At 55.1% G+C, this 23,935-nt stretch overlaps 1 protein-coding gene across 1 annotated transcript in view; it reads right to left on the bottom strand.

Moving 5' to 3' along the window:
* Window positions 1-23,935, bottom strand: part of SGIP1 (SH3GL interacting endocytic adaptor 1) — a 51,195-nt gene continuing 27,260 nt past the window's right edge. The window contains exons 13-25 of the mRNA XM_058842720.1: window positions 22,526-22,618; window positions 21,569-21,643; window positions 17,892-18,326; window positions 14,724-14,845; window positions 13,813-13,939; window positions 10,355-10,414; window positions 5,477-5,588; window positions 4,463-4,618; window positions 3,001-3,133; window positions 2,488-2,690; window positions 1,738-1,802; window positions 672-836; window positions 1-23 (exon numbers count right to left, since the gene is read on the bottom strand). Coding sequence (XP_058698703.1) covers window positions 1-23; window positions 672-836; window positions 1,738-1,802; window positions 2,488-2,690; window positions 3,001-3,133; window positions 4,463-4,618; window positions 5,477-5,588; window positions 10,355-10,414; window positions 13,813-13,939; window positions 14,724-14,845; window positions 17,892-18,326; window positions 21,569-21,643; window positions 22,526-22,618 — 1,769 coding nt within the window. The remainder of the gene's footprint in view (window positions 24-671; window positions 837-1,737; window positions 1,803-2,487; window positions 2,691-3,000; window positions 3,134-4,462; window positions 4,619-5,476; window positions 5,589-10,354; window positions 10,415-13,812; window positions 13,940-14,723; window positions 14,846-17,891; window positions 18,327-21,568; window positions 21,644-22,525; window positions 22,619-23,935) is intronic.

Genomic DNA, 23,935 nt, shown 5'->3' with positions numbered 1-23,935 from the left:
TCAGTTATCCGCCAAATATTTACCTAGAAATGGGATCAGAAATCAGCTGGGGGGAGGGAGCAGCCCTGATTCCCAGGAGTTTTTGCCCACCTCCACCAGCCCTGTGGCCCGAGGGAATATCCTCGTTATTCCCTGCAGCAATGGACATGAGGAAAATTCTCATTATTCCCTGCAGCAGTGAACATGAGGAAAAATCCCTGTTATTCCCTGCAGCAATGAACACAAGGAAAATCCCTGTTATTCTCTGCAGCAATGAACACCAGGAAAAATTCCCGTTATTCCCTGCAGAAATGAACACCAGGAAAAATTCCCATTATTCCCCGCAGCAATGGACATGAGGAAAAATCCTCATTCCCTGCAGCAATGAACATGAAGGAAAATCCCTGTTATTTCCTGCAGCAATGAACACCAGGAAAAATCCCCGTTATTCCCTGCAGCAACGAGGCCAAAGCTCCTGCAGGAGATGCCCTGGAGATCTCAGCCCTCGCCTTTCACGCGGGAGCAGGAATGAGCCACGAAACGCGAGGCTGGGAAGCGGCAGCAGGATTTATTTCATGCTGTCCCTCTGTCCCCACAGCTGTGGCCTTGAGCAGCCACCAAACCCCCGGCAGCCGCATTCCCAGCACCGCGGGGACCTGCGGGGACCATCCCGAAGGAGCCGCGGCACCCACCTGCCGCGAACCTCTTCTTGATGAGGGAGAAGCGGTAGCCGGCGCCCACCAGCTCGATGTCGCAGCTGGACAAGGTGCTGCCCTCGCTGGTGAACTGCACGGCCAGCGGGGCCGGCGAGCTGGGCCCCTCCGACAGCTGGAACCGCGCCAGCAGCGACCCCACACCTGCGATGGAGACCCCAAAGAGACCCCTGTGAGCGGGAGCGGCGCTCGGAGCATCCCAGCTCTAGGAACAGAGCGGGGCGCATCCCAAACCACCCCATCCTCCCAGCAGCATCCCGCTTTCCACACATCCCAGCTCTAGGAACGGAGCGGGGCACATCCCAAACCACCCCATCCTCCCAGCACCATCCCGCTTTCCACACATCCCAGCTCTAGGAACGGAGCGGGGCGCATCCCAAACCGCCTCATCCTCCCAGCACCATCCCGCTTTCCACACATCCTAGTGCTGGCACTGAGTAGGGCGCATCCCAAACCACCCCATCCTCCCAGCAGCATCCCCCTTTCCACACATCCCAGCTCTAGGAACGGAGCGGGGCACATCCCAAACCACCCCATCCTCCCAGCACCATCCCCCTTTCCACACATCCCAGCTCTAGGAACGGAGCAGGGAGCATTCCAAACCACCCCATCCTCCCAGCAGCATCCTGATTTCCACACATCCCAGCGCTAAGAACGGAGTGGGGTGCATCCCAAACCACCTCATCCTCCCAGCAGCATCCCCCTTTCCACACATCCCAGCTCTAGGAACGGCTTTCCACGTGGAAAAGCTCTGGTGGGAGACAACAATCCAGGGATGCAAGCTGGGCCTCGATACCGGGAGCCAAGGGCTTGGCAAACCAGCGCATCAGCCCGGCGTGGGAATGCCCCTCGGGATGCCAGGCTGGTTGGCAGAGCAGCGCTGGTGGCACACAGCCCTGCTTTTTAAGCTCCAAAATGAAATAGTTTTGTCCCCAGCGAGCCCCAGCAGGAATCTGGGGCTCTGGGCCTGTGTGCCGGCAGCGTCGGCGGGTCGGTGTCTGACTGAAGGGTTCTGAGTTAATGATGTGAGGATTTGCAGGATTACCTCCGTTTTCTGACTTCTGGGAGATATCAGGGATCTTCCACAATATCCTTTGCTGTTCGGCATTCCTGCAAACACACGGAGAAGAGCGTTTCTGTAGGAATCAAGACGTTGCCAAGGAGTAATTGGAATTTTGCTGAAGGCTGGGTTTGGCTGAGGGGAGCAGCTCTGGAGTGGAAATTTTGGGAACTTGAATTTGGGTTTCACTGTGCTGGGCTCATGGATGGGCTGGAAGGCTTTTCCAAAGGAAACAATTGTATGATTGTTATGAGAGCTGCAGGTGAGCAATGGGCAAGAGACGTGGAAACGTGCCAGTGCCTAGGGCAGCGACAAAATCCCAGAATTCCACAGAATCCCAGAGTGTTTTGGTTGGAAAGGATCTTAAATCTCATCCAGTCCCACTCCCTGCCAGGGCAGGGACACCTTCCACTATCCCAGGCTGCTCCAAGCCGTATCCAGGCACTTCCAGGGATCCAGGGACAGCCAGAGCTGCTCTGAGCACCCTGTGCCAGGGCCTGGCTGTGCATCCCTCTAAACCCTGGATAAAGCAGCCAAAACACAAGATAAGGGCTGATGCTCTGCTGCCTGCACACATCTCTTCATCTCTGACCATTTCCTTGTGGGAATGCCAAGAGAAAGGGAATGGGAATGCAGTCAAATATTTGGGTCCCCAGCGTGCCCCCGGCTCCCACCCACAGACCCTCCTGCAGCAGGATGGGAATTCCAGGGTGGGCCAGGATGAGCAATCCCTACCAGACAGCAGGAGGAAGCACAGCTTGAAGTTTGGTTACTCCTCCGTCGACGGGGACGAGGAACTGGACGTTGTTTAGAGCTACCGGTGTGGTCATTGCCTCTGTATTGTATTTGTAGTCGATGCGCAGGTCAGTGCTTGCAGGGTCACACCGCCAGCTCACTGCAAGGTTTAATGGAGTAGACTGAATACCCTGGGCAGATACCTTCCAAAATGACAGAAAAAACATTTAGTTTCCGTAGGGCTGAAGGGTGAAATCCCGTTTTACAGACGCGGACATCGCATTCGGAGGCAAGACCTTGAATTCCCGCTGCATTTAGTACTGGGCTTAAAGCCAGACAACCCAGAGCCACACTGAGGGGACAGTGGGACACCAAGCCCCCACCTCACATTAGCTCCACTCTGCACTAGGGAAACACCATTTTTTACAGCCATAATCAGCACAAGATTTTTAATTTTTATTTATTTTAATTTTTTTTTTGGGCACGGTTTTATCTCACAAAAGAAACCCCTACCTGGTACTTGAGCATATCCACATTGTAATAGGTGGCTTGAGGTTTCTGTTCCGATACCTTCTTTAGGTGAGTCATCAGATTTGGCATGTTGACCCAGAACTCCTTGGAGTTGGAGTCGCTCTGCACGTTGTCACTGCACAGAGGAGAAGGAAGCTTTGGGATAACCTGCCTGGCCAGGAGAGAGCTGCTCTGCACAGCACAGGGGCTGCACTCAGTCCTGCCTCTAGAAATTATTATATTTATTTTATTTATTATTATATTATATTATATTATATTATATTATATTATATTATATTATATTATATTATATTATATTATATTATATTATATTATATTATATTATATTATATTATATTATATTATATTATATTATATTATATTATGTTATATTATGTTATGTTATATTATATTATCATAGTATAGTATAGTATGGTATAATATAACATAGTATAGTATGGTATGGTATAGATAAAATATAAAGTATAAAATATTATATAAAACATTATATATTATAATTATTTATTAAATAATATACATTATAATTTTATATTATATAATACATATTATACATTATGATACATTATAATTATAATTTTAATATATATTATACATTGTACATTATACTTTACACATGATACATGATATATTATACGTCATATATTATGTATTATACATTACACATTATACATTCTATATTCTATTGGCTCCCTCCCACACAGCTCCAGCTTCTCCTGATCCATCTGCACTGCGACTCAGAGCTCCCCAAGCCCTGGGCTGATCCCCCAGAGAGGGCAGCAGGAAAGGGGGGGGATTCTGCCCCTCTGCCCTGCTCAGGTGAGGCTGCACCTGCAGAGCTGCCCCAGCCCCACATCAGGAGGACGCAGAGCCCAGAGGAGCCCCCGGAGCTGCTCCAGGGCTGGAGCCCCTCTGGAGCCAGGCTGGGAGAGCTGGGGGTGCTCACCTGGAGAGGAGAAGCTCCAGGGAGAGCTCAGAGCCCCTTGCAGGGCCTGAAGGGGCTCCAGGAGAGCTGGAGAGGGACTGGGGACAAGGGATGGGGGGACAGGACACAGGGAATGGCTGCCAGTGCCAGAGGGCAGGGCTGGATGGGATCTTGGGATTGCAGGAATTGTTCCCTGGCAGGGTGGGCAGGCCCTGGGATAGAATTCCCAGAGCAGCTGTGGCTGTCCCTGGATCCCTGGCAGTGCCCAAGGCCAGGCTGGATGGGTTTGGAGCAGCCTGGGTGGTGTCCCTGCCCGTGGGATAATCCTGACATCTATCAGAATAATCCTGATGATCTCCCAACCCAAACCACTCTGGGATTTTACCAAGCATTTGAGGGTTTGAGGGTTTCATTCCCAACATCACCTTCCAAGGAAGACACCTCAGGCCACGCACTCTTGCAAACACCCAGATTTCCTGGAATCCCGCGTTCCCCGGGGGAGCTGCTGAGGGAAAGGCTTACCAGCAGAGGAGCTGGGGGTTTGGCAGGACGTGCTCCAGCCTGTTGAAGTTGAGCACGCGGAAGGTGAGCACGGCCGGAGAGGGGTTGTTGGCAAAGTGTCGGGTGATGCCCGCCGGGAAGGACAGCACCATCTCCCCCGTGATCTTCACGATGCACCTGCAGCGCCCAGAGCAGAGCCAGGGCGGGCAAAGGGGGCTCAAAATGCAGCAGAGAGGGAGGGAAAGCACCATGGATGGTGTGGGGACAGTCCCCCCTCCCCACCCTGCGCTCTGCTGGCCTCAGAGAGAGCAGAAACAGCACAAGGGCTGACAGGGATCCTCTTAAATATCACTGCCCTGTTTAAAGCTTCTTATTTTTTGCTGTTATTCAGTGTTTTGGTGAAATTAATTTGTCCTCGGTCTGCCCTTTTGGGTTTTATCTTTTAGAGGGTCTAAAAGCACAGGTGGGAAAGCTTTCCAAGTTTCTGCTGGAATGCCATCCCGTTTCGGCATGGGAGGGGAAGGCTGTGGCCCCTGTGTCATCCCACAAAGTGAGAAGTGAGGTTTCATATCACAGCAGCCGAGGTTTTATTTCCTCAGGAGGAGAAAAGCCTTTATTTTGGGGTTTTCAACCCTTTTTATGAGGTGTTCCTATACAGGTTAACCTGATCGGTACAAGGAACACCACCTCCCTCATCCCGCTGCTGGGACAAGAGGAAAAACATCTCAGAACATCTGTCTTTGTGTTGAGAACTAAAATCTTATTTACAAAACAGTCCTTGAGAGAGAAAAGTTTCCCAAAAGACTTTCCCTTGGGAAACAGATCAGCCACCGAGAGGCTGGAACTCTCTCAGGCTCAGAAAATCGCGTCCACACCCCCGGGTTCCTCACACAAACTCCTCACCTCCCTTTCCCCCAGCAGAAACACCTTCAAATGGGGCACTGCAGCTGCCCCCTAACACCCCACCACCTCCTGTCCCCCTCCAAACCCCAAAACCCACCCAGGGACACCCCGAAACCGGGGGTCAGCACCTACTTGTTGGGGTCAGCGCCTTTGAAGTAGGCGTTGACGGTTTCGGTGAAGGCCGCGGCCACGGGCAGGGTGTCCTGTGCCCCCATGGTCAGGGGGCTGGGGCCTCGTGACGAGCCTGCAACAGAGCAGAGATGTCCCCTTGGCACCTGCCAGCCCCCACTGCCCGGCCCCCCAGCCTGACTCGATGGGCAAATCACCAACAAAAAAAAAATAAAATTAAAAATCCCCCAGGCTTTGGATGAGGCTTTTCACAAAAAATGATCTTTTTTTCCCACTCCCCAGCACGCCGCCCAACGCCCGCCCCCGCTGCCAAAAGCAAGCAAAGAAAAGGATGGATGGAGGTGGCCAGGCGGGAGCAGCATGCGGGGGCTGCCACGCACGGCAGCCTTTGCATGACAGTTTTTGCAGTCGCTTTTTGGGCCCCGCAAAAAGGGGCTGGGGGGGTTCCCTGTGGCACAGCCGGGGGGCTCAGGCTGCCCCTGGGGATCGGGGTGGTGGCAGCGGCCCCCTGATGTCCCCCCCCGGAGCTGAGGGGGGTCCTGCAATCCCCGGCACACTCTGCTCTGCTCTCCTGCCAGCTCCGCGCCCCGCTCGCTCCGCGGAAACCTCAGCGCCCGAAATCTGCGGATCGTCGGAAACCTGGGAAAACAGAGCCACTGGCACAGGGTGTCCAGAGAAACTGTGGCTGCCCCTGGATCCCTGGAAGTGCCCAGCTTGGACAGGAGCCAGCTGGGATGGTGGAAGCTGGAACCAGCAGAGATTTCAGGTTCTTTCCAAACCCAACCGTTCTAGGATTCCACGATTTGGAAAAGTGGGAAAGTTTGCCTCGGTGGTGCTGTGCATCCACCAACACTTGCCAGGCTCTAAAATAGTTCAGCCCTGCAGGATCACACACAGGTTTCCCTTTGCTGGCCAGGAGTTGTTGTTTCCAAAAGACAAAGTTTGAGGATGAAATCGTCACCGCAGTGCTCCGCAGGAGCTCCAGGTGTGCTGGAAACCCTCCCGGGGACAACGAGTCCCATGCCCAGACCAAGGTGGTGCCCACCACCCTCTTCCCCATGGAAAGCACCCAAAGATGTCCAAGGATCCCACAGACACCCAAAAACCGCTGGAGAGATCACCCCCTGCCCTGGCACCGCCCTTCAGCCTCACCTATTCCCTGCCATGCCCCATTTTGGAGCCTTTTTTTGACCCCCTGTCCTGCAGAGCGGGTGAAGCACGAGGATTGTTTCACCCCAAAGCAGCTAAAAAAGAACAGCAAAGGACCCCAGAGGGGCAGCTTGTCCAGGGGCTGCCTCGCTCCATCACCATTGCTGCCAGGCTGGGAGAAGGGATGGATCCAGCCCGAGGTTTTCCCGGAGTGTGTGAGCCCCTGCCAGCTCCAGCCAGAGCCGTCGGAATTCCAAAGCCGTAGGAATTCCAACTCCAGCCCTGGGAAGGGCAGCACCTCCCCAGGCAGAGACGATAAGGGATATCGGGATATTTGCCCAAGCAAAGCTGAGCAAAGGGTGTCACGTTCCTGGGGAGCTCCTCTCCTTGGGCCATCCTCAAAAATGATCCTTTCCCTTCCTTCCCTGCTGCTTCCCGTTGCTGCACCCTGGGAATAACAGGGGTTTGGGGGCAGGGAATTGGGATTTGCAACATCTCCTGGGGGAAGCACTTGTGTCACTTCAATTACACTTTGAGTTTGGGTATTTTAATGGGAGAAATGATGGTTTCCACCGGCAAGGAGGGATCCTCACACCTTTCCAAGGCACCTGAGGGTTAATGGATAAATCCCAGTGCTCCTTCCTCGAGGTGCAGATGAGGGATTTTCCCTTCCAAGGTCTAAAAGTGTAAAAAATTGGAGCAGCCCCAGGTGTCACACATCCCAAGAGGCTCAGGGGAATCAGAGATTCCAGCTGCAGCCCGGGATGGGGATGCTCAGGGAGTGTATCCGGGATGGAACACCTCACCCACACACACCAGACCCGTGTCACACACACATTCATTATCCTAACGAGCCCAGAGCCTCCTGAGGCCACAGCCCGGGATATTCCCTGGTGGAATTCCCAGTGAAGAACAGACACAGCTCCAGGTGAGGGCACGGGCAGCTCCCCAGAACCGCGGGACACCCCAGACCCCCATGGCTGGGGACACCACGTTTCCTACAAACCCTGCCCAAAGACACCACTGGCAGCAAATCCTTGCTCCCCTCCCAGAGCTCCAGACCCCTCAGAGCACCAAACCCAGCCGACATCCCGGGATATTCCCACTGCATCCGCCCGGAAATACAGATGGAAAAACATCCTCAAAGTCTGGATGTGGAGGGGGAAACCGGGGCTATCAACCAGCAGAGGAGCCTTGGAGGGAAGGGCTTGGCCATGGGATCATCGTTCCTTGGAGAAGGAAAGACCCCACTCCCAAATTCCACACGAATTCCAGCTGGGTTTAGCCTGGAGCCCGTGGCAGGGCATGGAATGTGGGGCAGGGCTCTCCCACACCACCACACTCCTCGTTTTTCATCTCTGTTTCTTCCTCTGCATCCTTGATTCTCCAGGGTGAAGAATCAGGAGTGAGCAGGGAGATCTCACGGATCCCCAGGCTCAGCTGGGATGTGGGAATGTGAGTCCAACCACAACAGAGCATCCTCATTTCTGATGATCTGAACACCACATGGGTGGAATTGGGGTGCTCAGTTCCCTCCACTCTTCCCTCATGAATCCACAAATCCTTCCCTTCATGGCTCCTGAGAATAAATTCATTTTTATGCTCAGGTTTTTCACTAAAAAAATAAATGTATAAACTACTATAAGCATTGCAATTATTGTCCAGAAACCTGAAAGACAAATCCAGTCACTGTGGCACAGCTCCACCCCAAACCTGCCTTTCCAGCTCCTGCTTCAAAATCCATTCTTATAAACATTTCATTTGCACAAACGACCTGATAATAACAGAGAGAAAAAAAAAAAAATCCACTTTATGGAGCTTTGGATCCAGCCATAAGCAGCAGATCAGCTTAATTTGCCTTGTTTTTCCCTGCAAGAAGTGGAAAATGCAGCGGTGGAGTAACCAGGGGGTCCTAGAACATGATTCTGCACGACAGCATCGCCACAGCTCCTTCCACTCAGGACAAACTGCCCCGTGCTCATCAACCACATGGATCTTGCCACAAAAAAAAACCCAAATCCAGAAAGAAACCATCATTTCCCTTCTGGCATTCCATGCCCTGAGTTCCAGACACCAAACTCAGCCCATTTCCTCTCGCTTCCCTGCACATGACATTTATCTTTTTTTTTAATTTTGAGCTGGGATTAAATATTTAGAGATAAACTGGGAAATCCAGCGTGTGGAAGTGAGACAGCTCCTTGCTGAGCTATGGGATGATCCTGGAGGCAGTGCCACACTCCTGCATTCCCGGGATAATCCCACCCCGTGCTCCAGACCATTCACACCACCAGAACCAGCTCCAAGAATTCCAGTCCAAGGTTCAGATTCCGAGGCACAAGAGGACCCCCAAAAGCGCAGCGCTGCCGCTGGGCTGAGCGAGGGGCAGGAAGGAGGCACCGAGCAGCGGGAATGTGGAGCTGGAATATTCCTGCTGAGGGATAACGCTGTCCCTGCTGTGCTCAGCTCTTCTCAGAGCTCCCAACAGAGCTTTCCTGAGAAAGGAAACCCAAACAGGAATTTGGGCACCAGGAGGGAGCAACTCCTCCACAACCCCTCCTGGGTCTGCTGGAGTGGGGACAGCGAAGTGGGAATTTTTGGAGTGGGGACCTTGGGGCCAAGGAAAAAGGAGAAAATTAACGAGCCCTGGTCCTTGATCCCTGCCTTCTGCTGCTGCTCAGCCATCACTGAAAACGGGTTTGCTCCGTGATCCCGAGCAGCCCATGCCAGCCAGTGCCATCCCAGGCCATTCCTTTTATCCCCAGCTGGGCAGTGCCACCCTGGGCCACTCCTTTTCAGGAGGGAACACTTTGGGAATGTCACACGGAGCCACCCCCAGCTCGACCCGCAGGCTCCACAACCACTTCCAGGCGCTCCCTGGGGATTTGAGGGAATCCCTCCCCTCTCCGAGCAAACCTCCCGCTTTTCCTCCCGCTTTTCCTCCCGCTTTTCCTCCCGCTTTTCCTCCCGCTTTTCCAGGGGAAATGCTGGCTCGGTGCCTGCGGGATGGAGCTCCCAAAGCCTCGGGGCTCTCCCGGCAGGACCGGCCGCTCCAGCTCTGTCCCTCTGGGATGTGACACTGCTCGGAGAAGGCGCCATCGGCCCCAAACCGAGGTTTTCCCCTCCCCAAAGCGCCTCATCCACGAGCGACCCAAGATCCTCCGGCACTTCCGAGCGAGCGCCCCAGCAGCACAACCTGGCAGAGGCTCCGGGGTGGTGCCGGCGCTGCCAGCGCATTCCCGGAGCCTTTCCTGCCCAAATCTGGGATGGGAGGAGGGGATCCGACACCTTTTGGGTTTGGATCGACCGCACCCAGCCCGCTCCGGGGAGCGAGAGGGGGGAGAAGTCCTGGTTGGCAGAGTCAAGTTCCTCGGCAGTGCAAGCGGCTCCGCTCCCTGGTTTTCACCTCCGTCTGGGAATATTCGGAATGTTCCTTTGGGTTTTTTTTGTTTGCTTGGGTCGCATTATTTTTTTGTTTGTTTGGTTTGGTTTTTTTTTGGCAAAGGAAATCAACGAGTAAAAAGAAAAAAGATCAGCGGGACAAATGGCACAAATCAAACCAAAAGCGATTCCGGTGGGACCGGCGATGCCATCCAAGTGGGCATAGCATTCCTCACGGGAAGCTGGATTGGATGGAGCCTGGAAAGCTGGATTGGATGGAGCCTCGGAAGGGAACCCCGGGAGCGAGAGAGCGAGGGGAGCGAGCGGTTACCGGCTGTGCTTTGCACTACTTACCTTCGAAAGTCAAATAAAACTTTCCTCTGTCAAACCAAACGAGGGAAGGCTGTTCATTCTCTGTATGGCCAGGAGTTGAAGCGGGATGGGAAAGGTTAAGGAGAGGGAGAGAGAAGGACACAGTGTGAGTCACAGAGCAGGTCATTAATGTCGCTACGGGGAGGGGGCGAGGCGCTGCGGGGCGGTCACACGTGCAGGGACAGGGATGTGACACCGGCCGCTGGCTCGGGACGCAAAGCGGGAAGCAAAGCTATGGAAGCCCAGATGGAAGAGTCGTTCTGCCCGCTGGCTGAGCGCTTTGGAGGGGTTTTGGTTTTTTGGCCACGGTAGAAGAGGTTTGTCGGCTGCTGGCGGGTTGTGCCTGCGCTCCTCAGCATTCCCGGCGGGATGCTGCTCCGGGTGCCACGCCGCGGTGACACCCAGGGACAGTGACACGTTCGCACTCGCATCTCAGGACACGACACTTGCAGAGAACCGGACACACACACACACACAGAGCAGCGGATCCTAGCTGGAGTCCTCCCTTTCCCATCACAACCCTGCGCTCCCACCTCCTCCAAAGCCGCCACGCTGGAATAACTCGGGATCGGGGGGGTGTGAGTGGGGGGAAAACAGCTTTTCGAGCTGTTAATGAACCTTTTGGAATTCGGGAGGTGCCAACCTTCCACCTCCAAGTCCTTTGAGTCACTGAGAAACTGTCATGCAAGGTGCTGCGAGCGGTGGGTGCCGCTCCGAAGGCGGATTTCTTTGGAAAATCTTGGAAATTTCCCTGCTAGTACAGTACCTGCCGGCGTTTCACTGCGCCTTTCAAACGCGGGCAGTTTGTCAATAAAAGCATCATCCTCTGATAACACAAGCAGAAGAAACGCAAAGGAAAGAAAGAAAAGAAAGGAAGAAAAAAAAAAGAACACAAAAAGAATGAAAACACGGATCCCAAGTGAAACCAAGCAGCGCACTCGTGTCAACGCAGAGACAGAGAAATGACGGAAAAGGCACCGACACGGGAATCAAACAGCTCCTTGCTCTGCCAGGAATTGTCCAGACTGACATGCAGCCAACGAGGAAAGCACACCAGAACAGCACGGAGGACACGGAGATGGAACATCCCTCCCCGTGCTCCCGGACAAACTCCATCAGACTTTGCCGCAGGGAACGGGAGACGGGGAATGAGGTGGAGACAGACTCCAGCCCCGGCTGGATCGGGGTGTCCCAGCCCCCCGGGACCTGCAGCGGTCCCTGATCCCATCCCTGCACGCCTCCCACCCCAGCTCCTCCTCTTTTGGGAATTGGAAGTTCTCCCTCCTCTGCTGTGGGTTTTCCTGGATGCTCACCCTGGGTGGGGACAATGCAGATCCCAAACCCCGCCTCTCTCTGCCTCTGCCCCAAACAGCTTTTCCCAGGGTTTAGGTTGGATTCCAGCAGGAAAGGTTCCTCATCCAGAGAGGGCTGGCACTGCCCAGATCCCCAGGGAACGGTCCCGAGGCTCCAGAGCAGCTCCAGGAGCATTTGGACACCATTCCCAGGGATGTCCAGGGTGGGAATGTTGGGGGGGTCTGTGCAGGGCAGGAGTTGGATCCATGATCCCATTGATCCCTTCCCACTCAGCATAACCTGTGCATGGAGCTGGAAGTGCAACACTACAAAACCTGGGATGCTCCTCCTGGCTGCCCCCTTTGGAGTTCCCCAGTCAGGGGTGACCCCAGAGCCCGGATTTTGGCTCTCCTCCCAGGAAACCTCCACGGAGGGTGTGGGACCCCAACTTCTGCCCCTCTGCTCAGCACGGGGAGCTCATTAAATCACCAAACAGCAACTTTTGTTCCCAAAAAACACATGAGAGGAAAAAAAAGAAATCCAAAGGGAGAGGCTGGGCTCGGGTGGCAGGAGCAGCCCTCAGCTCGCTCCCATCGCCCTCCCAGCCTCCCACAGCCCCTGGCACCGGGCCTGGCCTCAGCCTGGCTGTCCCCTCCCCTAAAGCCGTGTCCCTGTGGCCACCGTGCCCTCAGGCACTGCTCAGAGCCACCAGCGGTGCCACCGGCGGTGCCCACGGCACAGGGCTCGCTGTGCAGGTGACATTTCTGTCCAGGTGACAATTTCCCAGCTCCCTGTCCAGGTGACATTTCTGTCCAGGTGACATTTCCCAGCTCCCTGTCCAGGTGACATTTCTGTCCAGGTGACAATTTCCCAGCTCCCTGTCCAGGTGACATTTCCCCAGCTCCCTGTCCAGGTGACATTTCTGTCCAGGTGACATTTCCCAGCTCCCTGTCCAGGTGACATTTCTGTCCAGGTGACATTTCCCAGCTCCCTGTCCAGGTGACATTTCTCTCCAGGTGACAATTTCCCAGCTCCCTGTCCAGGTGACATTTCCCCAGTTCCCTGTCTGGGTGACATTTCTGTCCAGGTGACAATTTCCCAGCTCCCTGTGCAGGTGACATTTCTGTCCAGGTGACATTTCCCCAGCGAGGTGCTGTGACAGTGACAGCCGGAACAGGGACGAGCACCCACAACACCTGAGAGTGAAGCAACAACAGGATGGAGACGCGCTCGGAGACTCCAGCAAAGCCACTGGGAGGGCTCGGGGCCACCGGCAGCGCGGGGACAGCGGTGTCACCTTCCTTGGTGGCAGTGCCACCGCTCCCCAGGGTGACAGCAGCGACAAACGCTGCGGCCAGCGCGGTGGCCGAGCGCACGGGAACTCCCACCAGGCTTTTCCAGAGGCTTGGGAAGAGAAGACAGAGGAGGGAGGTGATCCTGGGAGGAGATGGAGCTGCGGGAAGCGGGGGGACGGCAGCCAGGGGTGGCAGGGATGGAGGAGGAGGAGGAGGAGGAGGAAGGGGGAGCGCTGGCAGCAGGGACAGAGGGGACGGGAGGGGACAGAGGGGAGGGAGGAGGGAGGCGTGGGGGGACCCAGCGCCTGGAGCTGGGAGCTGCCAGCCAGACTCGATTCCCATTCCTCGTCTCAGCCCCGGGGTTTTGGCAAACCCCACTTTTTGTCGGGATGTGCCTCCAGAAGGAAAGGGCAGAGTTTGGTTCTGCCCTAGGACGTGCCAAAGCTGGGAAAAGGCTTTTCCGAGACCCCTTTTCCTCTTACTGCTCTAAATGGGAATTTAAGACATTCCAAGAGATTCAATATTCCTGCACCCCCAGGTCTGGCTTCCAGCCCCACTCCCCTCCAGGCACAAGCATCCCCTGCCAAAAAAAAAGCTTATTTTGCCCCGTTTTACACCCCAGAACCACATTTTACATCATAACTCCCCTGACTTTCACCAAACATCCATTTCCCACAACATCTGGACAAACTTCCCTGGCAGTGGATCCCCCTGGAATCCCTTTTGGCATCTAAAACCCCGATGAAAACAAACGAGTCCGACCCCAGAGAAGGACCCAGCGAGTGCAAAGGCCTCAGGAATGATCCGAGGGCGCAGGAAAGGTGAAAGAACAGCAGCGCTGTGTGTGTTTACCGACGGTGGGAGTGGTGGCTGCGCTCAGGGAATTGGTGGAAGAGATGGAAGAAGTACTTTCAGCACGGGCTAAAGGTGCTATCGGAGGAGGGCTGGAGGAGTGGATGGGAGGGCTAAAAGGCCTGGACTGGAGAGAAACATAAAAGAACACAAAGTTAAAGGGAAATCCGCGCGGAAACGTTCGCGTCAAACAAACACAATTTTGCCTGGGCCCTCCTGATTGCTCTGCTGGTGTTCCAGAGGAAAAATGGGAATGATTTGAGCTGTCATCGGGTAAATGACAAAATGCTGATGGCATTTGAGCTTGGAGCTGGGAAATGAGGTGATCCCCAGCATGGTGTGGAATTCCCAGCCATCCACACCGGGGATGGGAGCTCCAGGGGCTGTGGGGTGGATGGAATGGGCTGGGCATGGGGAAGGGAGCGGTGCCCAGCAGGTGCCAGCTCCCCAGGTCCTTAGGGATCCTTTTGGGGTCATTTAATCAACAGAATCCAACAGAATTTGTCTAATAACGAGTCATTTTATCATTTTATACCCTCATCATCACCCCTAAAACCCTCCTGGCTTACCTGAGGCAGCTGGGGTGGCACACGGGACAGGGGCTGGGCACCCCCTGAGCCAGGCACCGCTCCTGGGACAGCTGGAACTGCCCCCCAACCCTTCCCTGGGGCACATTCCCATCCCATCCCATCCCATCCCATCCCATCCCATCCCATCCCATCCCATCCCATCCCATCCCATCCCATCCCATCCCACCCCATCCCCTGCCCTGACCCTGGCCCGTGGTGGCTGTCACCACCAGGCTGGCACTGCCCTTCCCACAGGGAATTCCCACCCTGGACAAACCCTGGAAAAGCCCATCCCATCCCGGGATTCCAGCCTGGGAATGCCCCCCGCCCCTCCCCACGTACCACATCGCTGACGGGGGGTTTGCCAGGGGGCAGCTTGGGCCGGGACGGGGGTCGGGGCGGTGGCGGCGGGGGGGTGCCACACGTGGCCAGCGGCGTTCCAGGACGAGCCGGGGACGAGGAACCTGCAACAAACGGGAGCTGTGAGCGCCCCACAGGCTCTGCCCCACTGCTGCCCGCCCCAGAGCACCCCCAGAGATGTGCACAGAACGTTCCAGAACGGTCGATGCCCGTGGATTCCTGGCGGGGGCTGCTCAATGCCCGGTTCCCTCCGGAAAGTCGGCACGGGAGGAGTTTTACGGCTTTCCCCAAAAAATAGGGGCAGGAGGGATAGGGTGATGGATGAACCTGCTGGGAATTAGGGATTCTCATCACAGGGCAAAGCTTTGGCCCAGCAAAGAAGGGAGAGGAAGGTTCTGGGATTTCTGGGAGCACAGCACAGCTCCCAAGCCTCTGGAAGAGTCTCCCAAAGAGGGGGAGCTGATCCCAGGGCTCACACGGGCCCTGGCCCTGCTGCAAAGGGAATTCCTGGGATCAAATGGAAAAGGCAACAGGAGCTTCATGGGGGTTCCAGGAGCCTGCTCCGCTCCACACACAGGAATTCCTTCCAGAAGAGTTCCAGCAGCAGCTGGAGCCGCAGGGAGGTGGCACCAGGACGTGAAGGGCAGCAGGAATGGGAGGGAGATCCCAGCTCATTCCCAGGATAGCTGGCCCAGGACAGCTTCCCTGGAGTGCAGCAGCTCCGTGCTTGGCTCAGACTGATGAGCTGACGACTTCATCGTTTTCCCACTTCCAAGAGAATAATTTCCTATGTTTTTTGGGTGATTGCTTAATCTGAGCTAGAGATCAAAGCTGGGTTTATAGAAACAAGAAGAGGTGAAGGAGAGCAGGCTCAGACAAGAGAGGGCCTGGATTAAAGGGAATAAATTCCAGTCATTCCTTCGCACAACTCCAAAATTCAAGCCGCTTTTATTTCAAGGCCTAATTTGGGAACCAACGTTTGAATTTTTCCTTCCTTCCCCCAATGAAAGCCTTTCAAAATGGGAAAGACTGAGGGGAAAATGACCTTGCAGGGCTCAGTGTCGCAGGATGGAGCCTCCCTGGGCGGGTTCTGTGGCCAAAGCCCCGGGGAGATTGTGGCTTCCACCCAGGGGATGGGTATTTCCTGCACCAGAAGCTGACAGCATGTGGAAACCAGCATGGAATGTGAAATCTGCTGGAATGCTGGCCTCGGAGCAACGAGGGGTGCTGGAAGGGGGTTGGAACAAGACGAGCTTTGGGATCTCTTCCAACCCAACCCTTCCAGCGTGAGCCTGACCCGGTGGCAGCCAGGGGAGCTGAGGGCAGGGGGAGATCCTGGGGGAGCCCTGCTCCACAGCACCCAAAAAAGAGCCTTGGGAAGGCAGGAGGAGCGGGGCAGGTGCTGGATCTGACGCAGCTTTTGGAGGGTTTGCACCCTTTTTGTGCAGCTGTGGCCACACTTTGGATTCCCAGCCCTGGGAACAGCGAGGTGCAGAGGGAGGCAAAGCAGTCCAGACTGAGACAGGAGATAATTCCTGGAGAAGGGATGTGCATCCTCTGGGACAGACTGAGCGGGGCTGCTCCATCCATCCATCCATCATCCATCCTTCATCCATCCATCCATCCATGGATTCCATCCATCCATCATCCATCCATCCATCCATCCATCCATGGATTCCATCCATCATCCATCCATCCATCATCCATCCATCATACATCCATCATCCATCCATCCATCCATCCATCATCCATCATCCATCCATCATCCATCCATCCATCATCCATCCATCCATCATCCATCCATCATCCATCCATCCATCCATCATCCATCCATCATCCATCCATCATCCATCCATCCATCCATGGATTCCATCCATCATCCATCTATCCATCCATCCATCATCCATCCATCCATCCATCATCCATCCATCCATCATCCATCCATCATCCATCATCCATCCATCCATCATCCATCCATCCATGGATTCCATCCATCATCCATCCATCCATCCATCATCCATCATCCATCCATCATCCATCCATCCATCCATGGATTCCATCCATCTATCCATCCATCCATCCATCCATCATCCATCCATCCATCATCCATCCATCCATCCATCATCCATCATCCATCCATCCATCATCCATCCATCCATCCATCCATCCATCATCCATCATCCATCCATCATCCATCCATCCATCCATCCATCCATCCATCCATCCATCTGTGGAGAGCCCCGGGTGCTTCTCCATCCTGTGCTCAGTAGGGAATGGGCTGGGAGAGCCCGGATGAATCCCGGTGTTTCCCACTCCTGGGAGCTCCTGGAGAAGGTCCAGCTCAGGCTGGACCCTGCAGCCCCCACAGGGACCCCACCCACCCCCCGAGCCAGCACAGAAAAGCCACCAGCACTGAAGCAAAGCCACACTTGCAGCACCAGCCACACTCAGGGGACGCTCCTGGAAGTGACAAAACCCCCAGGAAAGGGACACAAATTCCAGGCTCCCACGAGGAGGGCGACAGGGCTTGGATACGGAGCTGGGGGCTGCACACCCCACCCCATCCCACCACCAGTGAGGGTTCCTCAAGGCTCCGTGGGGTGATTCCCACAAAAAACCACCTTGGGTGGGAGCACAGGGGCTGAGCCGGCGTCAGGCCCTGAAAGAACAAGCTCAGGCTGCAGCTCCTGTGAGTAAACTCAGCCTCCCCCAGCTCGTTTGCGCTAATGAGCGGTTATAATTAAGCAGGTGAAGGCAGGCAGAGCTTCTCCCGCGGGAGAGGTTCACCCCGGAACGCATCCCCCCATCCCAGCAGGAACCGAGCGCCGTTCACACCCGTGAATCACCTGGATGAGAGGATGCGCTTAAAAAACCACCCCAAAAACCCAAACCCTGCACCTGAGGCTCACCCAGACGATTCTCCTGGAACATTTCCATTCCCACGGAGACCACAACAACAACAACAACAACAACAACAACCCCGCGCCAGATTTTGGGGTGGGAGAATGGGCGGCTCCGGGGAGCTTTGGGGGAAGCTCTGAGCCGCACGGGAGCGCAGGGAAGGACGCAGGACACAGGCTGGAAGCGCGGCACGGCTGGCTGGGACACACCACGGCCACAGCGAAGCACACCCGAGCTCACAGCACGTACCGCTGGTGCTCCCCGTGCCGGCGCCCGGCCCGGGGGACGAGACCACGGCGCGGTAGGTGGGCGGCGGAGGGGGCGGCGGGGTGGCTCTTTGGGCCGGCCCAAAATCTTTAGGAGAGGCGACGGGCTCGGCGGAATCATCCTTAAGGTGGGGCTGCTCGGAAAGCTTCTTGGGAGCTTCTTCCAGCTGCAGCGGCGAGGGCAGCGGGCGGGGATGCTCGGCCGGGCTGCCCGCGGCCGCCGGAGGAGACGGAGCTTTTTCCCGGGGCGACAATTCCGGAGGAGCGTTTTCCGGGGATTGATCGGAAAAATTGACCCACTTGTCTTCTGCGGTGGCAGCAGCAGATTTGGGGGACGGCACGGGGCCAAAAATGCTGTCCAAGTCATTGATGGACGGGAGTTTGTCCCGTTTGGGCTCTGCTGCTGCCTGGTCCCCTCCTGTGGTCAGAGGAGGTTTATTTTACACCGAGCATTAAGAGAGGGCTGCGCTACTCTCTACGGGCTCTACTTCTACGGGAGAAGCTCTAAAATCACCTTTTCCTATTTAGATTTATATAATTCATGGGCAAGAAGGTTTCCACCACCACAGCCAGGTGAGACATGGAATGAATCCCGCGGGATCCAAAGGCTGGAGGAGGGAGCGTGCACCGCGAGCCAGCCGAGAATCCCAAATTCCCCCTGAATTTACGGCCTTTTTCTGTCCTCTAAACAGCATCACATCCTCATCAGCAACTCAGAATTATCAGCAGATGTCAAAGGTGTGCAGTCAGCACCCTGGCACGCCCCACTCGCTCTCTATATATATTTATAAACACTCAGGTAATAAATATATATATTTAGACATGCTGGAGTCTGGGCATGCAGCACAGGATGCACACGGGGAGAGTATTCCAGCCACAGGGAATGTATTCCAGCCACAAGCAGGAAGAGATTGGGATTTCAGGGCACAGGTTGGGATTTCAGGGCACAGGTCGGGATTTCAGGGCACAGGTCGGGATTTCAGGGCACACAGATCGGGATTTCAGGGCACACAGATCGGGATTTCAGGGCACACACATCGGGATTTCAGGGCACACAGATCGGGATTTCAGGGCACACAGATCGGGATTTCAGGGCACACACATCGGGATTTCAGGGCACACACATCGGGATTTCAGGGCACAGATTGGGATTTCAGGGCACAGATCGGGATTTCAGGGCACAGATCAGGATTTCAGGGCACAGATCAGGATTTCAGGGCACACAGATCGGGATTTCAGGGCACAGATCGGGATTTCAGGGCGCACAGATCGGGATTTCAGGGCACAGATCAGGATTTCAGGGCACAGATCAGGATTTCAGGGCACAGATTGGGATTTCAGGGCACAGATTGGGATTTCAGGGCACAGATCGGGATTTCAGGGCACACACATCGGGATTTCAGGGCACACACATCGGGATTTCAGGGCACAGATCGGGATTACAGGGCACACAAATCAGGATTTCAGGGCTCTGCTCACTGAGCCACCACACACCAACATCCCCAGAACCACCAGAGATCCATCAGCCAAGCGTTTTGCATCCAGGGAAGGGAGATCCTAACCCTAAATGCCCTTCTGGGATCCTTGTGGCAGCATCACCCCATCCCTGCTCCTCTGTTTTGGGGATCCACCCGCGGTTGTGCATTGGGGGTGGGAGGGGGGGATAAAACAGGGATTTGCTAAACCAGGCAGGAACAGACACAAGGCACAGCCCAGCAAGGGAGCTGGCATTCCCTCCTGGGAATGGCTGGATATGGATGGACATGGACACCCTGCCGGGCATTCCCTGCTGGGAATGGCTGGATATGGATGGATATGGACATGGACACCCTGCCGGGCATTCCCTGCTGGGAATGGCTGGATATGGATGGATATGGACATGGACACCCTGCCCAACATTCCCTGCTGGGAACAGCTGGATATGGACACCCTGCCCAGCATTCCCTGCTGGATATGGATGGACATGGACACCCTGATGGGCATTCCCTGCTTGAAACAGCTGAATATGGACATGGACACCCTGCCCAACATTCCCTGCTGGGAATGGCTGGATATGGACACCCTGCTGGGCATTCCCTGCTGGGAATGGCTGGATATGGATGGACATGGACACCCTGCCCAGCATTCCCTGCTGGAAACAGCTGGATATGGACATGGACACCCTGCCCGGCATTCCCTGCTGGGAATGGCTCCATGGACATGGACACCCTGCCCGGCATTCCCTGCTGGAAACAGCTGGATATGGACATGGACACCCCGCCCAGCATTCCCTGCTGGGAATGGCTCCATGGACATGGACACCCTGCTGGGCATTCCCTGCTGGGAATGGCTGGATATGGACATGGACACCCTGCCCGGCATTCCCTGCTGGGAATGGCTCCATGGACATGGACACCCTGCCCAACATTCCCTGCTGGGAATGGCTCCATGGACATGGACACCCTGCCCAACATTCCCTGCTGGGAATGGCTCCATGGACATGGACACCCTGCCCGGCATTCCCTGCTCCCACAAGCAGGACAATGGGATATGGGAGCACAGATGAGATGGACACAGCAGGGGAGCTCTTCACAGCCAAGGATTCATCCCCAGGGCGCTGCCTTCCCTGCCCAAATCCCGCTTTTCCATCAGCCAGCACCATGAATTATATGCTTGGAAGCACCTGATGTCCTCTGGCTACATCCAGCACCTTTCCATCCCTGCCCTCGGGTTGTCATTCCCAGCACAATTTCCCATCCCTGCACTACCTGGAGGGTTTTTCCCACCTTTCAGTAGGAATCTGGGGGGCAGGGAATGCGGGAGCAGCTCCCTGCCACAGGCAGAGCCTGCCCACCCTCTTCCTTCCTCAGCACAGCCTTGCAGGGCTGCTCCAGGGCTCTGGAGCTGGGAATATATCCCAGTTTCCAGCGGGATATTAAAGCTAATCCCGCACTGCATTCCCAGAGTGACTGATCCAGAGGCAGGGATGGTGTAAAGAACATTAATTTCACCGGGGTGAGACCAGCTTGGGAGCCAAAAATACCTCTGTGCTGCTTCTGCTGCAGCATCCACCAAAACACCACAAAGCCGTGGCTGCCCCTGGATCCCTGGAAATGTCCCAGGCCAGGCTGGGAGGGGTTTGGAGCAGCCTGGGACAGTGGGAGCTGTCCCTGCCCGCGGGAAATGGAGAGGATATAAAACCCTCCCGAGCCAGCCCGCTCTGGAATTCCCTGAATTCCGAGGGGAGGGGAAGCAAAGGGACCGAATCCGTGTCCAAAATGCAGCCATGGGGACCTGTCCCTGCCCGGGGTGGGGATGGGACCTGTCCCTGCCCGGGGTGGGGATGGGACCTGTCCCCCCACTCCAGTGTCACCCCCGGGCTGGGACAGGACCTGTCCCCTCAGTGTCACCCCCGGGCTGGGACAGGACCTGTCCCCTCAGTGCCACCCCCGGGCTGGGACAGGACCTGTCCCCTCAGTGCCACCCCCGGGCTTGGACAGGACCTGTCCCCTCAGTGCCACCCCCGGGCTGGGGATGGGACCTGTCCCTGCCAGTGCCACCCCCGGCTGGTGACAGACCCGTCCCCCGGTGCCACCCCCGGGCTGGTGACAGACCCGTCCCCCGGTGCCACCCCCGGGCTGGTGACAGACCCGTCCCCCGGTGCCACCCCCGGGCTGTTACCGATGGCCGGGGGCAGGGGGGAGCCGGTGCGCGGCGGCGTGGCCGGGATGTTCTTCGGGGGGAGCGGCGGAGGGGCTGGAACAGAGCACAGAGAGGGGACGGGATCAGCTGGAGAGCGGCACATCCCATGGAATATCAATAATACCAATAATATCCATAACAATAATATCAATAATATCAATAATATCAATAATACCAATAATACCAGCGTGATTGGGAACGGCCTTGGGCACTTCCAGGGATGGAGCAGCCGCTGGGAATTTCATCCCATCCCTCCCCACACCCTCCTCACCAGGAGGAATTCCTCCCCAGCATCCCACCCATCCCAGCCCTCTGGCAGTGGGAAGTCATTTTTTGTTGGGTTTGATGGAATTTCGCCCCCTTTTTTAATTTTTACATCTCAGCCTGCGCTCCTGTTTCGAACCCCTAAATTAGAGTTTTAATTAAACCTGGATTCCCTGAGGCACGGAGCTGCCTCCGCCTTTCTCCCGTGCTCATCCCACCTAGATCCGGGATGTGAATCCGGGATCGGGAATGCTGGGGCTAATTAACAGCGCCTAATTAACCAGCAGCGCTTTACAGGGGCATTTCTGGAAGGAAATGGTTCCCTAGCCCCCCCAGGCAGAGGGGAAGCTCCAAATAAAATCAGGGATTCGGGGCTGTGCTGCTCTTCCTGATGTTTTCCTGGAAAAAAACTGGTGCTTCCAGCTTTTCCAGCCAAGAAACCGCGGCATGAAAGTGCAGGATGAGGATCCATCCCATCCCTCCATCCCTCATCAATCCCACGTGCTCCTCCACCCCCCTGGAACCCAAACAAAGCAGGGAAGGGAAAAAAAAAAACAACCCCAAAAACCCCTTTAATTTAAAATATTATGGAATTACACAGCCTGGATGAGGAGAACTCAAACAGTTGAACTGATTTCTGGATATATTGATTTATTTTTTGTGGTCACTTACTTCCAGTTGGAAAAGGTCTCGGAAGTTTTGGGGACTCTACGTTTGTGTTGGCGGGCTGGACCGACCCCCAGATCTCAGGCTGGTCCAGAGCAGCTGTAAAAATCAAAAACAAACATTTAAAAGCGAAAAGTGACATTTTAAAAGTGAAAAACCCAAATATTTTCCTCCAGTTACGCAAAAACACAGATGAGACACTGAGGCTCTGGGAAAAGAGGGCCCAGACAGCGACAGAAACCTCATTAATTAAAGACAGGGGGTTCTGTAATGGTGGGTAATTAAAATCCTGTCTGATTTTGGAGCAGGATGCACAATTAGTTTGACACTTATGCTGCTTGACAAACTAAACAATTCCAGGGATGGATTTGGAGGCTGATTGTGGGAAGGAAAACATTGTATTGACGGCAAAAGTGGCCTGGAATTTTAGGATATGCAAAAAACCAAAATAAAACAACAAAAAAAAACCCCAAAAAACCATCAGGTATTAAAATGAAAATTGTATTCCCAGGGAATAAAGGGGGAGGGAAAAAAAAATTGTATTTTTATGTATAATTTGGATTTCTTGGCGTTTTTTTTGCGCAGAGAACCGCTTACAAACGTTGCTTTGATGAAAAGAATTAAGCGGAGTTGTTAATGACGGGACATAACGAGGCTACCGGGGCAGAGGCCTCTCCCTGAGCTCCTGGAGGATCCAGGAGGAGGAGGAAGAGGAGGAAAAGATCTCTGGGCATGGATGGGGTTGGTTTTGGGGAAAACAAGTCCTGCAAGGCTGCTGCGCTTTGGGAAAGCTGGGAAAAATCAGACCTGGAAGGAGAAAAGTGCTAAAGGAGGGGCAAAAATGGCATTTTTGAGATGGCATTTCCTAGGAATGGAGGGCTCCAGAATCCCCCCTGCTCCAGAGCGATGGTTTGAGTGGAAAATCCTGAGTTGTGATATTCCTGAGCTGTTCCCTGTCAGCAGCTCTCCCAGACCTCATAATTAACTAATTGACTTAAGCACTTGCTCTGTTTCCACCCAGCCCGAGTTAACCCGGCCTGGAACCCGTCCTTCAACCCCGGCCTGGGCTGTTCCCTCCTCCTGCAGGGGCCTGGGAATCGGGGAATCAGGGAATTGGGCAGGGAAAAGCCTCGGAGCCCATCGCACCCACCCCGAGCGTGTCCCCGAGTGTCACATCCACTCAGCTTTGGGGTCCCTCCAGGGGTGGGGATCCCTGCTGGGGCTGGGGACCTTCCCACGGCCCTGACAGGAGATGCCACCATGGCCTAAAGTCACCCTGGCCCCAAAATCACCATGGCCTAAAGTCACCCTGGCCCCAAAATCACACACCATGGCCTCAAAATCACCCTGGCCCCAAAATCACACAGCCTGGCCCCAAAATCACACACCATGGCCTCAAAATCACCCTGGCCCCAA

This window comes from Poecile atricapillus, chromosome 7, assembly GCF_030490865.1.
Source record: "Poecile atricapillus isolate bPoeAtr1 chromosome 7, bPoeAtr1.hap1, whole genome shotgun sequence".
NCBI classification, from domain to species: domain Eukaryota; kingdom Metazoa; phylum Chordata; class Aves; order Passeriformes; family Paridae; genus Poecile; species Poecile atricapillus.
Note: the sequence above shows the minus strand (reverse complement) of the source record. Positions and strands in the feature narration are given on the sequence as shown.